A 19724-nucleotide genomic window follows, 5' to 3' on the forward strand; every position below is an offset into this window, starting at 1 on the left:
AGGAAATTTGTGGTAGAATGAAACACAAAATTAGTTAAAACCAAACAAACAGTAACTTTTCATTCTGCCCTCACTGAGGGTTCAACAATTACATTCACGCCCAAACCCCAACAGTTAAGGACAGTCTAATAGGTCTCCCATTAATTTCCTCAAAATTACTTTGAAACATTAAATACCACTTGACTTTATTGCAGTCGAAAAAGATTGAAATTAGTGTTAATTTTATGTAGTCATATTTGTGAACATTTTAGAGCATAGCATGCATTTCACTTGGTGTATTTCAAAGCGTGTGGAAGCTCTTTCAACATATCTTGCCACTATCACCTTGCAGTTGATATAAAACTGAGGAGAGGCACGTTTTCCCTAGAAAGGTTCTTATCCTTTTTTTAAAAAAAATGCAAGGATTTTGCTATGGCATTCTATTTTTTTTTTTAAGTGATTTCTGTTTTTTTTTTTTTTTTTTTTTTAGTGTTTTGTAAAAATGGAAAGAGTTTAATTTTAACCAGTTGCAAAACATTTGTTAAAAGAGAACTTTTTGAGAACTACAGAAATGTACAAAATTACTTCATAACCAGGGACTGCTGTGAAGTATATATGGAAAAGGAACCACGCTGTTGCCTTGCCGTTCAGAAAGTGCCATTACACCACACTTAACAAACAGAACACATAAAAGAGGCAACTCGAACATTGTTACCAGAGTAAGTGATAAAAAAACAGGAAGAGAACTTTAGGATTTGGTAGGAACAGCATTTATTTTTTATTAGAGTATTCTTCATCTACCTGGCTGAAGTATTTCAGTTGAAGTCCAAGATGATTGGACAAAAAAATGAGTATTTTTATCCCCATACCCTCCTTCCAATCCCCAAATGCACCTTAAGAGGTCTCAACAAGCAAGGAGGTATCATTGTATTTAGGGAACCACACTTGTAAACTGTTTAATCAATTTTAAAACCTGTTTCACCTCTGCAGGTCACACATTTTTTTCCACAGTGTTCTCAATGTGTTCATGCGTTGGTAGCTCAGAAACAGTGCTTTCATCACAGAAAAGCCCAAATACAAAGAAAAGAAAGTTAGAAGTGACAAAGATTATTTGTGTTCCGAGTGCTTTTTAGTTCCTTGTCCTGACCACAGTGAGTTCAGCTAGCAGTACTACTGTATTTAACATCAGCATGTTTCACTGAAAACATCTTAACAGCCACCTCTGAACAAGTAACAAGACTAAAAGTAAAACAAACAAAATACCTGGTCCATGACATTGTTATCTACTACTGCAGTGGAGACAACACTGGGCTGAAACAAGGGCCATCGGGGCAAATCTGTTACTACCCATTAGCACTGGCATCTCAGACAGGGGGTGCTGTCCTGACCCACCTTCCTAATCAGCAAATCCTGAACTAATCCCCTGCATATTACCAACACAGGCTCTGTACTGATCTCTTTTAAAATAAAGTAAGAAGTTAAAGAGTAACATAAGCACACCAGGCTATGGAAATGGAATTAAATGCATGAACTCATCCACCTGGAGACCTAAGTCTGCACATCTGACAAAACCGCCACTTAAGAGTTCAGCAAACAGCCTCAAGACTGTGAAAAATTAACTTCTAAATGGATGTGATACACCACAAGATTGATGCATGCTGGTAGATACTTAGACAGAACTACGTACAATAAATCAGTACTTCTATTATGTGTTAGTTCTTAGAAAGAAGAAAAGCAAGCAGTTAACAGAATAGGCCCTCCCTGTAAGACTTAACATTTCTCACTAGATTTATGTATTTTTAATAGTGATATGCTTTCTCCTGGAAATGTCTTCCATTCAAAGATTTGCTAACAATTAATTTTTAGGTTATATTTCTGGACTCAATATCCAACTAACTAATTTTAAACAGGATATTAGACTGTTATAAAGACAGAAATTTAAACTAAAACCATTAAGGAGCAGACAGATTCCAGAGTATAAAACTCTGAAGATCTAAGAATTCCTTTTTCTTTGACCTATAGAAAGAGAAGTATTTTTGAGAACTGCTTTGATGTGGACCACTTCTACTGTGGCGTGATTTCTTAACTACCCCTGCTTACAAAGTAATAGATAAGCATAGGAAGTTAGAAAATAAGGAATACAAAAATCAAACTACTGTTCTCACAAGTCACAACTTGAGTGGCATGTGTTTTAATTGTACAGAATCAGAAAAATCCAGCCAATTGAATAGAAACTTACTGCTGCGTATTTGCAAGAGGAACAGGATTTCCTCATTCTCAGAATTTCATAGGATGTACACATGGCATGGGACACACAGGTGAAAGATGCTTCAAAATACAGAGTCTAAAAGTGGCAATACATCAACAGCACTTTCAACATAGCTTTGTTTAAAACCATCCTAGCATGTTCCTCAAGAATGGCTAAACTAACAGATGCACTAATAGGAACCCTGAAATAGCCAAAAAACAAGGAAGAACTATTCTCAGATGCACTCAAGATATACTCCTCCTCAACCTAATTCACGAAAGACAAAAATGTTCCAACATCAAATCAGAAGTAAAAATTGAAAATGGCCCTCCTATAACAGCTTTGCCTTTATCTAATTAATTTGGCTTTTAAATATCTATATAAAACTGACAAAAGCCTAAATCAACTTGCTGAATTTCTGGAGCAAGAAACCCATAGGTATGCTTACGACCTACCACTGAGATGACACCTCAAGTCAACAATATCCAAAATGCTAGGCCACTAACCTCGCAAGTAAACTGTATTCTACTCAACAGAACTGAATTTAAGACATTTGCAGGGCTAATGTGCCATTATATATTCTGCTATTAATCAACAGTAAAGTGCTGAATTGTATGAATTACCTGAATTGCACTCACGTTTATGATCTTCAGTTATAGATTTCTTATCAAGTCAAAAGAGCCCTTTCTGTTGTAAAAGCTAAGCTGTTGTGCAAATATTATAAAAATAGGTACTTTAATCAGGAGCTATATACACAACAGAACTTCAGCTTTTCTTTAAGTACAGCTGACACAGATGTAAAATTCATGCAAATATTTATAAAGATATTTAAAAATGAAGAAAAAGGGACACTTCTATAGAACTTCCAATACCCTGGCATACAGCCACTTACTATGTTATAATTATATTAGATGATGTCTAGATCTGGACTGAAAAGCATCATGCCACCAACATGCTTTAGTTTCTTTTGTAGCTAAAGTTGATTTGTAAATTTAAACTACAGCATACATTTGATCTACTTCTCATTAAAGTGTATCATTAAGTTTGAGGTTTAACTTTGAGCAAACTTCACATCTAGTCACATAACCAGCACAAGCAAGACAGTAGTGCAAAGGGGAAGCCGTCAGTTGTACACAGCGAGGACCCTTCCCCTAACTGCACGATGCAACAGAACAATTTTCAGATTTAAAATTCAAGTGGGTTACCATGAGAAAATGGGATTTTCTTCTCCCAAATTTAGTACAAATTCCAGAGGATCGAGAGGAAAGCAACCTCAGTAACAGCACTCAAAAAAGTCAAACCCAAGTTTGGAGAACTGGTAAGTAGCTCCAAAATTTGTCATGCTATGAAGACAGCATTCTCAAAAAGAGGTCCAAACAAACTGCAAAACAAAACTGACATTTAGGTCAAAATTGGCCAACTGCTGCATAGAAATATGCTCACACACAACAGTCATGATTAAGCCAGTGCATAGAGAAGATAAAAGCACTTATGGTAGTTGCAAATGTTAACAAGTCCATCCAACTTCAACAGTTCAGCAATGAGTCCATAGAAAAAGAATAGAGTAGAGTAGAAATGCTCAAGCAAAACCAAAAAAAGATGACCTTCCAACTGTATAAAATCCACATTAACAGTTATAGTATAAAGACATCAGTGGAAAATACTCAACTCAGTCCCAAACACCCAACAGGCAAATAAGACCAGAATAGACAAGCCTTTGGCAGACAATTTTAAGAGTCTAAATATGGCATTACATTTCTAATTAACCCACAAAATATATTATATGGCATATATTAAATACTGGGTAACCAACTCTGCAGATCTGATGCTAACAACACTTTAGCCAATGAAAGCAAGATGGAGCAAGCTAAGGGAACGCTGGTGTACCACAACAGTGCTCAAGGAAAACACAGTCACCAAATCGTGCTTCAAAAACAGTACTCTGGGGCTCCGCGCTATCATCTGTGGAGCAAAACAAAGTCCTCTAGTTTTTCAGGGATGTGGCCTGTGTAGTATATGTTATGATTCGCTATAACACGAGCAGCCAGGCACTGCAACGTAGTATGATTTATGGGCTGGATTAAATTCTTTGCTATTTCCTTCTCATCCAGCAAATCGCTAGCAGTTTGTTTATGTGAGTTTGTGGCATCGAAGTGTGAACCTGACTTGATGAGAAGATTCATGATGTCTGGATGGTTGTTCAGTGCAGCAATGTGTAACGGACTGTTGTTATCAGAGTCTCTGACATTTACATCAGCACCACATTCCACCAGGATAGCAGTAACTTGTAGAGAAGGGAATTTACAAACTGGGTAGCGACCCACACATGTAGTATTATTGTCAACAGCAAGGTGAAGCGGACTGAAGTTATTTTTCCCTCTAGGCTGAAGCTTAAGAAACCTGTAAATAGTCTGTTTCTTAAAATACTCCTGTTCTGAGCTGCAAGGTACTTTCTCCAACAAGCAGATTAAATGCAAAATAATGGATAGGGCTTTGTTCAACTGTATTGGATCGGGAGGACACTGGGTTTGTTTCATGGCCCGCTCTATTTCTAGGACACTTTTGCACAGTATGCCCATCAGATCATCAAAAGTAACAGTAGTGCCCAGTAGGCCTTTTGCCCTATCCTGCAGCATGAAGGAGAAAAGCTCAGCAAATGACAGCAAACTGCTGGCCGTCATAGGGCTCAGCGGATCTAAGTTGTTCTGCTGCATGTCCAAAGCGTATTTCCATAAGTTGATGCAACGCTTAAAGTTTCCAGAGTCTGCATAGACAGCACCTCTGTATCTAATGTAGTAGGATGTATCTGGGTGAGAAGGGCCAAGAATACGTTCTCTAATCAATAGTGCCTGCATTCTCATTTCGTCAGGGTCTGCAATAAGATTTTCTAGCTCTTCTGAGCTGTTTACCTCTTTAGCATAATCATAGGCCATAATTAGTGTTTGTGGCACAGGTTTGCTCAGGATATTAGTCCTGTCACTGTATCTCATCTCCATAGCTCGCTTCCAGTATTTCAAAGCACCAAGCAGATCTCTCTTTTTGTCCACAAACGTTGCTCCTAGAAGTTCCAGGGCATTTATGCATTCAGCCTTACTGGTCTGTACGTGCTGGGTCAGAAAGTCCACGATATTTGTGTGGCCTGTCACACTAGCTGACAGCAGGGGAGTCATTCCATAACCATCCTTTTCCATTTTAGCACAATACTTGAGAAGCATCTTCATGATCTCCAAACTTCCAGATTCTGCACAATCGTGTAATGCAGTGTTTCCTAGTAAGACAAAAAAAATCAATTACACAAACAATTAAATTATAGCCTAAATCCAGCAACTTTAAGTGTTAAAAAAAAAAATACTTTGACATCTATGGACTATGAAAGGCTTAAATGAAAAGTTAAATATTTAAGATTGACTAAAATACCAAGGCTACAGGGAAGTTAAATCAAAATGTTTGATATTTTACTACCTGAAAGATTTAAACAGGTCTTAAGATCCTTTGTCTCATTACTCAAAAAAAAAAAAAAAAAAAAAAAAAACACACAACAAAACAGAGTAAAAACAGAGTCCTCCCTTACATACGAGATTTTTTTAATCTGCTTTCAAATATGAAACAGAAACCTAAGCTTGCTAATCTCCATGTTGTTGTATTTTCCCTTCTCCCCTCATCAAGTTTCCTTCCTCCATATCTCTAGACATAATTAAAAATGTGATCTGCATGAAAATTAAAGCTGGGCTAACTCAACAAGAAGAAAAAAAATGTCTTCAGCACAACATGCAGCCATCTATCTTGTGTCTTATCATTTACATTCAGATTATTCTTCTTAAGCCTGTCATTGCATATTCTCTAATTTAAAGGCACTCCAGTACTAACAGTGTGTTGAGATTTCTTGCAATCACTAAAGCCACTTCACTGAAAATCACGTACACAGCAAATCAGAAAGAAAACATCAGGCACAACAGTTAAATATTTAGCTATTATGATTCAAATAGATGAAAATTTTGTTCTGTTTCAAATATGAGCACTCTACTGGAAGAGAAGGGAAGAAGACGGATGACAAGCTCTCCTGATCCTCTCCCAACATAAAGCCTCATGCCACTGGTTGTTCTTAAACCACACAATTGAAACCCACCTTGTTCTTCATACATATTATATGTACTACAGATTCAGGCTTACCAACTTTTCAACCTCCCACTAAATCAACAAGAAATAATTTACAGAAGGCTCGTGTAACTACCCACCACCCCCTCCATTAATTTTTCTTACATATCAGCACTGCAAAATCCTAGTTAACTGGTTATCAGACCATCCATTTCTGTTACACTGTCAGCAAGTTTCTGCCATCTCAAATGAGACCTTATCCAAAGGCTGTCTGTCCATTTATAGTCATCGACTTTTGCCTTTAAAAACTGCAAGAAATGTTTCCTAAAACTTCCTTATTTGAATTTTTGGCAGGCTTTTTTATGCCAAAAAGACAGTGATTTGCAGTCAGCTTTGCTGTTTCTAGATCTACAAGAGAACTACAGCAAGTTCGGAAATAAATTCTTGAAATCTTCAGCCAATGTTTGGGAAAGTCTGTATTTGTAGATACACAGCCTACTAATCTAAACAGCTTAGTTTACCTTCATACTTTTTTTTTTTTTTCCTGGGATCTGCTCTCTACAATGTGCAATTCATTCTGATTACCTAGCCAATGAAACAAATCAAAAGCATGTCTGAAATCTGTCTTAAGAGCTGAACACTGCATGTAGACAAACTAAATGGAGTTTTACCTCCATTTTATTTTCTGCTAGCACATCCTTCTGTTGACTTAAATATAATAAACTCAAATACAGAACATTTGAAGTTGGCATGTGTATGTCTCTATATATCAAGAAAAAAAGATTCATAGTTATGAAATACATTTCAGAAATCGATATCTTCCTTTCCCATTTCAATTCTAGGAACCTCCTGTAGATCTATACAAATAATGTTAACATCTTCTAGCTTTTTAGTATGTGACTTTGTGGACTCCCCCCCCCCCCTTTTTTTTTTTTTTTCCTAACAGGGCACAGTAAGAGGATATAAAGTTGAAGAATGAAGAAAAATCCCAGAAAAGCAAAATTGAGAAGTATATGCTCAAACCACCATGATTGTCCTCTAAATTCACAAAGCAGAACCAGATACAGATCCACAATGTGAACTTGTATTCTCTCTTTTGAGTTAGCTTATTGTGTAGTAATCTGCTTTTATCTGTTGATATGACCCCAAGACAAGAACATATTTATTGAACACCTCAAGTTTTTGACAAGTGACAGATAGGTAAAAAGCAGGAGGGTGTGACTAAGGCTCTAGTGGGGGAACTGAGGCCAAGGTCTGTGTACCCATTAGAACACTTTAACCTAAACATACTTCTGCTATCCACGAAAACTTTCTCAAAGCTTTACATGTAAATCAGTCTGCTGCTCCTTACTCTAATTTGTGGACCATCTGAGGAAGGACTAAGAGCACATTTTAAGACCTTGTTGCTTCCACTCGCAATAACCAGAACAGTGAAAAGAAGGAACAGTAGCTATTCAAGACAATCTTGATTCAAACACACCATATTTACCTGCCACACTGATCAAATCCGTACAAAAGATGTGCAAAGAGCTATTTTCAAAAGCTGAAATTTAATAGGTTTTTGCAGTTATAGCAGAAAGACAACTACAGACCTATTGTATCCATCAACCACCATTAAGTGCAAGTTTCAAACAAAACAAACCAAGAAAACAACAAAATAACGTACCATTAATTCATACAGTGACCTTGACTTGCAATATATTATTTTCCTGATAAATTTTGCAATAGCTGCCAATTATTTTATTATCACTTCTTAAAAAGTAAACAGAGGATGACACCCAACACAAAGTGGCACCTGAAATTATCTATTAGATCAAGACTTGTGAAACTAAATCCAGGTCATACAGCGGCAAGTGATTTTCAAATGTTAATACCTTAGGCAATTATTGTCAGTAATGGAGAGTTTGAAGTCAGGACTGGTTTGCTCACACTACAGCCTCTACCAAGACTAACAAAGATTTCAACCACAAGAACATATTTTTCCAAATTCAGATAGGTTAGAAGTTTGGCACATGTAGTTTATCAAATGTCATCTCCTCTCTCTGTACCTCAGTATTGACAGGCATGAGACCTTCAAATTCCCAAGATGGAATGAGGTCACGAGCAGACAAACACACAAGAGGAACTTGCCAAAATACACACGTTATGCAATTCTTCTTGCTGTGCTGGGGAAATCCAGTTAAAACACAACTACAGCACCCAAAGTGCTGCTCCCTGGGCTGTCGGCACTTCAGTGTTTTGTGATGGCAGCAAAGCCAGACAAGTCTGGGTGCCGGCTGAGCCGTCAGCTAATGCAGCCATTTCAAGGGGTGTTCAAGTCCACATCCCATCCTTCACAGCAGAGCTCCACAACACTGGAATCGGCACCTGCTTTCTACCTTCAGGTCAACATTTTTAGGAAATTAAAAGAAGTCATAACACAGAAGTATGTTAACGACAACTCACACAAAACGCCAGAGCATCACCAGAGTTCTTTCAATGCTTTGACAATTAATTCACTTTGCTGGCTTTGACAATTGAATCCATGGTAGCTATTCACACCACGCACTGCAGATCCATCACCACATAATGCCGCTCTTGAAACTCTTATCAGTTGCCAGGCTTATATGCTATGACACATTAACACTAATACCACACGCTAAGCTTAGCCACTACCTGGGTAAATTCAGGTCCAATCCAACAACTTAGAACGTCAAAAAGTTACAGCACAGCCTTGCAGGACATGTGGGAGTATGCCTAGAACCCCCAAGAACTTCACTAATCTTTCCACTCAGACTGTCCTTCATTAGAAAAAAGATAATGTTAGTATTACAATTGACTTAAACAGTAGTTACTGCCAGCATTATCAGAATCAGGTTATTTTTTTCTAGCTCCCTACACAGCAGTAGCCCTTGGTGACCAGAGCTATTTCTAACAATGGGCAGACTGAAAAAGGAAGACCATCACCACTAACTTTCAGCCACTGCACCTCACTTAGTTTGACTGGATGGTGTAAGTACTGCAGTAGAAAGGAAATACTGCAGTACTTGAGAGATGTGGCAGTGGCCTTACAGATAATATGTCTACATTCCACATACTGCCCAGGAGTTGAACAGTTGAAATAAATGAACCATTATTATGAATTTAAAAATTTCATCCATTTCAGAAACACTATCTGGTTTACAGTTACAGGAATAAACAGTGGCTAAACATTATCTATGCATTTCAGAAGCCAATCGGTCTTTTTGTAATGTATCTACTGCTGTATTAAAAAGGAAAAAGATTGAAAGTAAGGAAGTTATTTGAAAGTTATTCTCTGATAAGCATTTTTCTAAAGGACAAATAACTTGAATTTGACCAACATCTTTGTTACGTGGCTTTGTTGTGGGTTTTCTTTATTGTTGTTAGTTGCTTTTTAATTGTGCATGAATAATTCAAAAAAGAATTCATTAGATTTTGTTAAACTACTTTCCATTCTGAAATAATCTGCGGGAATTTGATCACATATAGAAGACTGAGCCTTTCATGCTGCTTAATAATCAGCATCATTCTTGCATAGGAATGAAATTGGACTGGCAATGTTACAGTACGCATAGTACTTCTCTGCTAGGAATTGAATGCCAGGATACTGCATTGCTAATACTGCTTATAAGCTGTTTCTATCTGTATTAAAAAAAAATCACTATTCACATTACCTAATAACTTCCTCTAATTAAAAAGAACAACAAAATAAAAAGGGAATAACCATCATCTTCAGTCCTCCTAAATCTTGCAAGAACAGGTAAGGGAAAAAATTAGGATCAGTTGACATCGTAGCTGCACATTTCATTCTTTTGTCATAGTCCTTCCTTAAAAGTATTATGACTATTACACAATCACTACTATGTACCCCAGATTTAATTACCTAATTTTCCAGTATTACAAAAAGCTAATTGGGGTGGGGACTCAAATTTACAACGAGGTTGTGTCTTTCTGTGTCAAAACAAATAATTCCCAAAACAGACTGGTAGCTTGTGACACAGCAATGAAAGAAAAACAACGACACAAAGTGATTTGACTTGATTTGCAAACAATATCAAGTACGTCCACTTCTTTATTACATTTTTAATATATGGAATATTACTTCCTTATTTAATAAATAAATAAATAATGCCTGATCAGATTTCTGGGTAGTAAAATTTATTATCAGTCTTATTTCATATCCGGGATCTGTTCCTGAAAATAACAGGAGAGAAAAGATTTGATTGACCAGTGTGTAAAACCAGCCAGATACATCTATTTTTGCAGCCTTACAGATAAAATTAATCACTCTTTTAAAAGTGAAGCTGTTCATGTAACACTGATTTTCAACACCGCACTGGAAGCAATTAAATCCTTCAGCTGCTGTACTTTTTTAAAGAAATATGTATTGATATTTACTTACAAATGTGGACAGCGCACACAAATCCCTTTTACATCTTTACACTCAGTAAGCATAACAAAGAAAAGCTAAAGGTATGTCTTCCCTTCAAGAAGAAATCAAGTAAAAATTGCAAAGCATTGCTAACCTCAACAAGTTTTAATCTACTTTCCACATTCTGTAAAAGAATAATTGCTCCCCTTGCTCACAAAATTATTTCAGGATAACTTGTACCATCAAGATTCACAACGCAAAGCTCATTTTTAACCATTTAATTTCAACATAATCTCCTTTTTAGTTGAAATAAAGGAGAAATATTTGTTTAAACTCTTTCCTTATTTAATCTTCCTTATTTTATTTACAGACATTTGTACTGAAGTTTTCACATACCATCACACACAAAATATCCACAAAATGCAGTGCACTGTGTCATGCAATATTAACCAAAAAAGGAAAAAAAACAACCCAACCAAAATAATAACTAAAAAAAAGGCACAGGACACTTCTAGAGCAAGGCCTTTACTCACAGGGGAAAAAAAAATAAAATCTGTTTAGCTTTTGTTTCCACAAAAAATGAATCTTGGCAAGTATACAAGACAAAAAAAAAAAAAGAAAAAAAAAAAAGAAGAGAACAAACCTGTCAGACTCCTTAATGTTTACTGCAAAGGAAAATTAATTATTTTTAATGCATACGAAACCCCACTTTTTCCTCTATGATCAGAGTGAATCTACCTAATCCCTGTATTTCTTAGCCTAATTCTGTAAAAGATTTTCTCCTTCCCAAGAGGTTTGAGCATTATGCTTCCCGGTCTCCCACACAAACAATAACACGGAAACAGCAGTAGCCCTTGTCACAGCACCGCTGCATGTATAACCTTGATAAACTACCTGCAGTGACTGAGGTCCGTACGCTTCTGGAGCTCCCAAACTGAGCAAGCAAAGTGAACAAAACTCATCCTTTGTGCTATGTTATAAAGCTATTCTAATATATGCTAATATGCGCTGTATGTAGTGTAACTTAACAAGATTTTGAATTACAGTGTTGTTTTGCATTTTCAGAATGCATGCTTTCCTCCAACTGCTACGGTATGGTGGTACAGAGGACCATAAATGACAAAAACTGTGCTTTCAACTGAGCATTCCTGTGCAGATCTCAAGAGGATCCTAAAGGAATGCCTTGTCCAGCAGTTCTTACAGCATTTTCTAATACTTCAGAGGGGGAAAAACTAGTCTTGTAGCTAGCAGATGTGTCTGCTAACAACAGGAGGGGGACTGGGTTAGTGAAGACCATCAGTAAAACACAAGAATATGACGCTGAAGACAGAGACCACATTCCAAGAGGCTGAGCAATGGAAAGAGTTACAAGCCATGTTCAGAAAAAAAAACAAAAACAACAACAAAAAAAACCACCTCCCTTTCAAGAAGATACTCTGGAAAAAAGAGTCCTTATTCCCCATGCCATTAAGACCATCCAGGCTATCACTGCTTGTGTACCTTATCTATTATTCAACTTCTTAATTGCAGAAAAGGAAGGAACAAATCTACATTATTGCAGCAGGCCTGGAAGAAGAGGATGAAGAATAATGCAGATTATCAAAACGTGCATAGCCCACGCTCATGAAGCGAGACCTACGTGTTTTGTCTGGAGTCAGAAGTACAAGATCTCTTTTAAATGGTCTGCAAGCAAAGTAGTTTTTTGGGGCAATTACAAAATACTTGAATTTAAATATAAAATCCAGTTCTGACAAACACAACCCGATGTATATCAACAAGAAAGCTTAAATCTGTAGTCTGAAGGCATGGCCAAGACTGCTACCACCTGAATTACAACAGCAAGCATTTTCTTTCCTGTGCTGACCTGCTGGCCTCAAGACGACTGTGCACAGAAATACGTCAGTGAAACTGTATTGAGGAATCCAGAGGACTGTTCCAATGCTGTCAGACAGCATTTAACTTGCAGATTGCTGGCAAGATTGGCCATGCAGACGAACAGAAAACCGCACGCAGCAACAACGCAGAAGCTTCCCTCCTCAGGGGAAAGGGCTACCTCTTGGGTTCCACCTCCTCAGGAGAAAAACTCAGGTTTCTGCTACCGTAGCATTTATTACCCATGCTGTTCCTCCTTTTAAGAGCAACATAAGAACTTTGGGATGTAAGAGTTGTTTGTTTTTTAAAATAATAATTAGCTATTTTAGGCATTTTATACCATTAAAACTTATTAAGATTTGTTACTTTTAGTTTGTAGCTTCTCCAAACAGGAGTAACATCTCTGAGAAGCCTCTGAATTAGGAAGATTAAGCTGAATTAACTCACTTGAGAAGCGTTGCTTTGGCTGTTTTTGCTTTTACTAAAAAATAAGAAAAATAAAAGATACCTGCAGGTATCTCTGTTATTTCCCATAGCTCTAATAGGAAAAAAAACACCCTTCATAACACACTTACGACTTTTCCCACCCCTTGCTTATGTGGTTTGTGTAACCTAATTTTTTTTTCTTAGTCTTTTGTTTTCATTTTTGTTGCCTACATTCCTCACAGAACGTTCGGGCAACTGTGAGAGTCAGATCTGCACAAAATCAGATGAAAGCCAACAAAATGCTCATATTTTAAATACAGAACTACAGCCCATTTTTCCCAGTACTGCACTTACATACCCCAAACAACCTGTTACTGCCTTCTTCAACACCTTCTCCTGAGAGACAGCACCAGACCTACACCTCACCTCATTGTAGCCTGTTACCTGACTCAGACTCTGAAGTTTTTATGGATGTCCTAATCACGCCCTACATGTACTTTTGCACTTCCCTAACTCTCCTTCAAGAGCCTTTGTGTTCTGAGTTTCAGTAGTCCTAAACACTGTTGCAGGATTTTACCCATATTTTAGAATTAGAATTTCACTACGTTTTTCAGCTGCTCTTTTACACCCTGCCTCAGCAGTCATCCAGATTTTTAGTAATCTGTGACCATACCAATTTTTTCATCTGAACATATTTTGAAGTTTCCCTGGAACTATCAACATAAACATCTTTATACCTTTCCCAGCCCTAGAATTTCCCAGTTACGAAAATGTGAATAAAATCCTACCTTACAATATCAAATTCCGGTGTAAAAAAACACAATGGGTGGTTCAAACCCTTTCCTGGTTTTGAGAATAACTGGAAAACAATCTGTAATTGCCTCCCACAACAGCACTTTTCCAAAGGTACCTCTACGAAAGCTCCATAGCTTTGTTCCTGTGAAGAGCTCTGTAGTTCTAATTGCTGAAAAAAATTCTATTAGGTAAAGCTTTTACTTCTTTCACAGAAAGGGGCTTCCCCCTGAATGGCCCAGGAGACAGCCCCTCTAAAGTTCACATACAGGGACTGCAACAAGTTTTCCTACTCCAGAGCAGACCACTCAAGTTCTTTTTACCTCCTTACTACACCACCCCTATTCTTTGTCTGTTCTTTAATGAACAGCTGGGTGAAGCAAAAAAATGAAAATAACTTTCATTTGAGACTTTGAGACCAGAGACTTTGAGGGGGAATGTGACAGTATAGAATAAATCCTGTTGGAAACACTCATTTTGAAACTAGCTGCTACTGAGCATTTTTTGCAAAACAAAGTTCAGAAGGTGAGCTGTCGAGCCTCAGCCACCACAACACCCATACCGCTGTAAAATTTAAGGCTACCCAGTTTGGCTCAGTTCTTTGTCTTTCCGCAGCTGACATTCACTTTCAGGTTTTACAGTAGTTACTTTCTCTCTTCCTCTACCTTGTCACTGCTTATTTAATAAGTTCAGAGATCAGACAGGCTTAAGACATCAAAAAGAAGAAGAACGCTCCTATCACATGAGAGAGGATTTCCAAACACAAAAAGGCAAACCACACCTGACCAATAGGTAACATTTACACACATCCATTTGTGCGCTCTGCAGTTCAAAGTATAAAATTAATTTTAATAATCTAAAACATATCCAATCCAACTTCTTTATTTTTAATCAGTAAGGATTGGTTATACCTTGGGAACTTTTGGTTAAGTGCTCAAGATGCGAGTCACACCAGAAACTAAAAGAAGCATAGAGAGGAAGGAATTAAGATAATAAAGAAACTGAGAGCAATGAGAAAATCCTTAGGAAAGCACATCTGCCTTCAAGTATTTAAGCAAAGAAACAAAAAAAACTAATGTAGTAGAAAAGTAAATAAGAAGGACGAATAAATTAAAGCCTACTCTACTGACACAAAATGAAAGGAAAGAAGAGCCACAGATTTTTTCTTTCCCTGTTACATCAGAGGCTTAACAGCTCTGTTCTACCCATACCTTTCATATGAAAGAATATGTTCAAAAAAAGGACGCACATTTTATGCTTAGCTTGTTATTCCACTAACCCTGTCTAGAAAAGAAATGACATTTTTGTCCTATCACAAGTCCATGATGATTCATAAGCAAACTTAAATCCTTACAAAGGAAGATTTATTTTGCTCTGCCCACCTCTATGACAAATCGGTAGTTTATCTTGCTTTACATTAACCCCGCATATCTGATGATTTGCTGAAAGAAAGCATACTTAGCTGAGCAGCTTTTTCAAAGAGATCACCCTCACATTTGGTATTTAACAGTATTGTATAATAATCTAAACATAAAGTAAATTTTGACATAAATTAACTGTATAGTATCCTGTTACACATGTAATTTAGCCTTAAACAGACAAAGTATTTTGTTACAATAATAACTAGTAACATATATGTAAAAAAATAAACTGCTGAAACACAATCCTGCCTCAGTGAGTTAAAAATTAACTGTAACCTGGAATACTTGGCATGCTTTTTAGGCCAGTATCACATTCACCTAAGAGTCCAACTTGTGAAGAAAAAAAAAAGAGTGGTTAAACCAAGAAGCCCACAAAACTACAATCACAACCAAGTGAGAGAAACTGTCACTTTGACGGAATAATTGCAAAACACGGGCAGAGACACGTCCTTAGTGATCTGTGCAACCCTGGAAGTCCTTCTGTTGCAGTCATAGTCACCTGAAGCCTCATTTCTTTAATCCTAATACGTGTTTTTGTTTTGACGTGGAAAATGAAGGGCCCAAAAGGATTCAAGAATTTGAAGGGAGAGGTGGGTGAAGAGCAAAAGTAGTTACTCATTTCCAAAGTAGGAAATATTTTTTCTTCTTTGTGAGTCTTTCCACACTATAGTCTTAGTGGCATAAGCCAGTTTTAAGTACAGCCTGTTTGTTTGTTTGAAGAAACAGCATGAAAACAAATATATGCTTGGACCGTACTACTACACAAACAGACAAGCGTTTACACAGCTTTACACAAAAAATATTACACAGCTTACACGAAGTTTATTAGCTTTTCCCATGTTTGTATGACTTTAAGAATTTGAAGCCTAAAATTAATCAATTTAGAAAGAAGTTACGCAGTCACTGTTAACAAGGAAGTATGCTGAAAAAAAACACACAGTAGAAACACGGCTAAATATGCTTCATCTCTTACTCATCCATACGATGAGACTGGAAGAATATTTCTGGGTGCTCGCAGCCTCCTAAAGGAGGAGGAGGAGGGAGTTCTACCCCTCTTTACCACAAGGAAAATAAAGCAATCGACTTACCTTTAACGCTTTTCCTGTTGACATCAGCTCCCTTCTCGAGCAGATACTGGGCGATCTCCTTGTGGCCCTTGTAGCAGGAGATCATCAGGCAGGTGTGCCCGTGGCGGTTCGACACCTCCAGGTCCGCCTTGTGCTCCACCAGGTACTTCACGATCTCCAGGTGCCCGTCGAAGCAGGCGGCCCGCAGCGGGGTCGAGTTGGTCAGGGTGGTGTTGTTGACCGAGGCGCCGTGGTCCAGCAGGCACTGGACCACCTTCAGGTGGCCGGCGGCCGAGGCCGCCCAGAGCGGCGGGGCCCCCTCGATGGTCTCGCCGTCGAAGTTGACCGACCCGCCGACCTCGATGGAGGCGGCGCAGTGCTCCAGCAGGTACTCCACCATCTCAAGGTGACCGTAGCGGGCCGCCATCAGCAGCGGCGTGGCCCCGTTGGTCTTCTCCGACACCAGCACCGCCACCTCCTCCCGCGTCTTGCTGGCCAGCAGCTTGGAGAGCAGCCGCAGCTTGCCATCGCGGGCCGCGTTGAACACGGCCGTCTTCAGATCCATCGGGCCCCGCTCCGCCGCCGCTCCGCTCTGCCCCCTCACTGGCGGCACCACCGCCGCCCGCCGCCTCCTCGCGCCTGGGACATGGGGGGGGGACGACAGGGACGACGACGACGACGACGACGACAGCCCCCTGCGGCCTGCCGGCGACCTGCGGAGCACGCAGACGAGTCGCGACCGGCGAGTCGCGACAGACACCGCCACCCCCCCTCAGAGCTCCCCTCAGAGCCCCCCGAGATGGCGGCGGGGCGCGCACCCTCTCGCTCCCCCCCGGTCCCCTTCGGCTCCCAACCACCGCCCAAGCCCAGCACCCTCCCCCCACAGCCCCCCACAGCCCCGTGAGGCGCCCCCGGAGCCGCCGTTACCTCCCCGCGCCTCGCCTCAGAGCGCAGCGCCCCGCCGCGCCGCCATGACAGCCCGACCGCCAGCCGCGGCCCTGCCAGCGGGCGCAGCGCAGCCCGAGGAAGTGTGGGGGGGCCAGCCCGCCGCAGCCAATGAGAGAGAGGCGCGGGCGCCCGCCAGCCAATGGAAAAAGGGAAGGGGGCGGGACTAGGCCGCCGCTCCGGCGCGGCGGGAGGGAGGGCTGCCCCGAATGGCGGCGGGCGGGGCCGGGAGGGGAGGGGAGGGGCGGGGCGGGGCGGGGCGGGGCGTGGAGGGGAGGGGGCGGGAGCGGGGCCGCCATGGCGGGGCGCTCGCCTCAGGGCAGACCCCGCAGGGGGCAGCAGGACGGGCTCCTCGCCTCACGCCCGTGGAGGTTGTGGGCTGCCCGGCTCCAGGAGGCAGCAGGGGGCTGCCCGGCTGGAGCACAGCTCAGCAGGGCTCTGCCCTCCTGCCTCGCTCGCTCACAGCCCCGTGGCGGACATTTTGCTGCTGTATCCGCAGCCCTGGCTCCAAGGGTGTGAGGGAGAACATTGGGGGCACCACGCAACGCCTGATTTTTTCCTCTTTTTTTTTTTTTTTCTTTTTTTTTTTCATACAGAGTTTGTACAAACTCCGATTGAAACCATTCTGGGGCTTGCATTAGGTTTCCAGTCAGGGCGCCTGTTGTAAAGCACTAAATCACTTCACATTATCTATCCAGTTCTTTGTGTCCCAAAAGGGCAGAGGAGGACGAGTGCAGAGCTGTAGGTTCCCTTCTCCTCACATCAGCCCGCGCAAAGGAATGAACCAAAGAAAAACCTAACCCACACCTCAGCTCTTAGCTTAGGCACTGAAACCAATGTGTCTGTATTAACATGGAAATTTCAGCAAATTTTTGACCTTGCTTTTCATCATGGCTCAGGGGCACCCCCAGCATGGCTGTACTTCTGCTAGGCCCTGAGCTAACACACATCTCCGTGATGCATATTGCAAGGAGCCATGCTCCAGGTGCTCTGTGTAGCTCATGTCCTGCCTTGGCTGTACCCAGTCCCCTACACCAGCCTGGCTGAGGGTGAGATCGGGAACTGTGTCCTCAGGCTGGAGCAAGGGCTGATGAGGGTGGACACACACTGAGAGGTAGAGGTCTGCTCCCCAAGTACCTCATTTCAACAGGGTAATGAGCATCTCTGCCCGTGTGCCCAGGAGAGTAAGGATATCACATTGTTTCCAGAGATTCAGCTGAGCTGAGCTTGTACCTCCATAACCTCCTTGAAAACCATTCCAATATTTTGCACACTGATTTTCTGTAGTCGTATTGAGAAATCGGAGAGAGAAATAAGAAAATGATAATCCATTTAGTTCTAATTCTTAAAAATACTTGCACAGATCATGCCAATTTTCTATGCTATTAAACTATATATATGCACACATGCATGTATGTGTATATAATGGAGATGGTTTATAGGTTAACTTCCCTAAAATATGTACTGTGGTTTAGTGATGGAAATATACTACAGGGAACAGGTGCTGTTCCACGTGATATGGGTATTTCTGAAAGGTACAAACAAGGCAAGCTTGCAGATGGCCTCATATGCGTGCTTTTTAACAGCCTGAAGTGTCTGCTGAAATATTTCCTCTTCTCTCTCTCCATGGTCTCTGGTGCTAATTCAAGGGTCTGAAAGTACATTTACAGAAGTTGCAGTTCCCAGGGATTCTGACATCTCTGCTGTTAAATGGTGGCAGATGTGCACCTAGCTTTAGGTCAGTATTTGCCGAGCTTGTCAAAACAGAATTTCCCTCTAAGAAGGCAAACTCAATTTTCTTCCTCTGCTGGCTACCTGTGAGGAGAAGCTAAACGAGCTGTGACTGTTCAGCCTGGAGGAAAGAAGACTTGGGGGGTGAAAGGAGATGTGGGGCTCTTTTCAGTGGCACCCAGTGCCAGCACAAGAAGCACTGGGCACCAGCTGGGCACAGGAGGCTCCCTCTGAACACCAGGAGGGCCACTTTGCTGTGCAGGTGACCGAGCCCTGGCACAGGCTGCCCAGAGGCTGTGGGGTCTCCTCCCTGGGAAGATCTCCAGAAGACCCCTGGACATAGTGCTGGGCACCCTGCTCTGGGTGGCCCTGCTGGAGCAGGGGTTGGAGCAGTGGAGGTCCCCAACGACCTCAGCCCTGTTGTGACTGTGTGTTTCTGTGTCCTCCTAACATGCATTGTGAATGACCTGCACGCCTGAATTCGTGCATCCATTCATAAACTCCAGCTAGCCTGTGTGTGACCATATGTTTCCTCTCTGATGACAGTATTCTGGCTTTTTGGGAGAGGCTGCAGTAGGCTGCATAGCAGATCTGAAGCAGCAAAACCTGTAAATTTAACACAGAAGAAGTTGAACGTAACAAAAGCAACTGCCAAAAAGAAATTATCTCCCAGAGCAACATTTGCCACTTGCAAAATATTCTCATATTCATCAGGATGGTTGTTTCAAGTCATCAGTTGGCTAAGCTGTAGGTAGCAAATGGGTTAAAAATTAGCC

General features: G+C 40.7%; 1 protein-coding gene across 1 annotated transcript; it reads right to left on the reverse strand.

Annotated features, from left to right (window-relative positions):
* Nucleotides 1–733: 733 nt before the first annotated feature.
* Nucleotides 734–17256, reverse strand: FEM1C (fem-1 homolog C). Its single transcript, XM_032206153.1, has 3 exons — nucleotides 17200–17256; nucleotides 16294–16985; nucleotides 734–5495 (listed from the first exon to the last, which is right to left on the reverse strand). The coding sequence occupies exons 2-3, from the start codon at nucleotides 16835–16837 to the stop codon at nucleotides 4186–4188; spliced, it is 1854 nt and encodes a 617-aa protein (XP_032062044.1). The 5' UTR covers nucleotides 16838–16985; nucleotides 17200–17256; the 3' UTR covers nucleotides 734–4185.
* Between the last annotated feature and the right edge of the window lie 2468 nt (nucleotides 17257–19724).

This window comes from Aythya fuligula, chromosome Z, assembly GCF_009819795.1.
Source record: "Aythya fuligula isolate bAytFul2 chromosome Z, bAytFul2.pri, whole genome shotgun sequence".
NCBI lineage: Eukaryota > Metazoa > Chordata > Aves > Anseriformes > Anatidae > Aythya > Aythya fuligula.

Excerpts from the sequence above, each read along its gene's own strand:
- FEM1C (XM_032206153.1), bottom strand. The coding sequence starts at position 16,837 with ATGGATCTGAAGACGGCCGTGTTCAACGCGGCCCGCGATGGCAAGCTG. Across the intron at positions 5,496-16,293 it reads CAACAGGAAAAGCGTTAAAG|GAAACACTGCATTACACGAT; the intron begins GTAAGTCGATTG and ends TTGTCTTACTAG.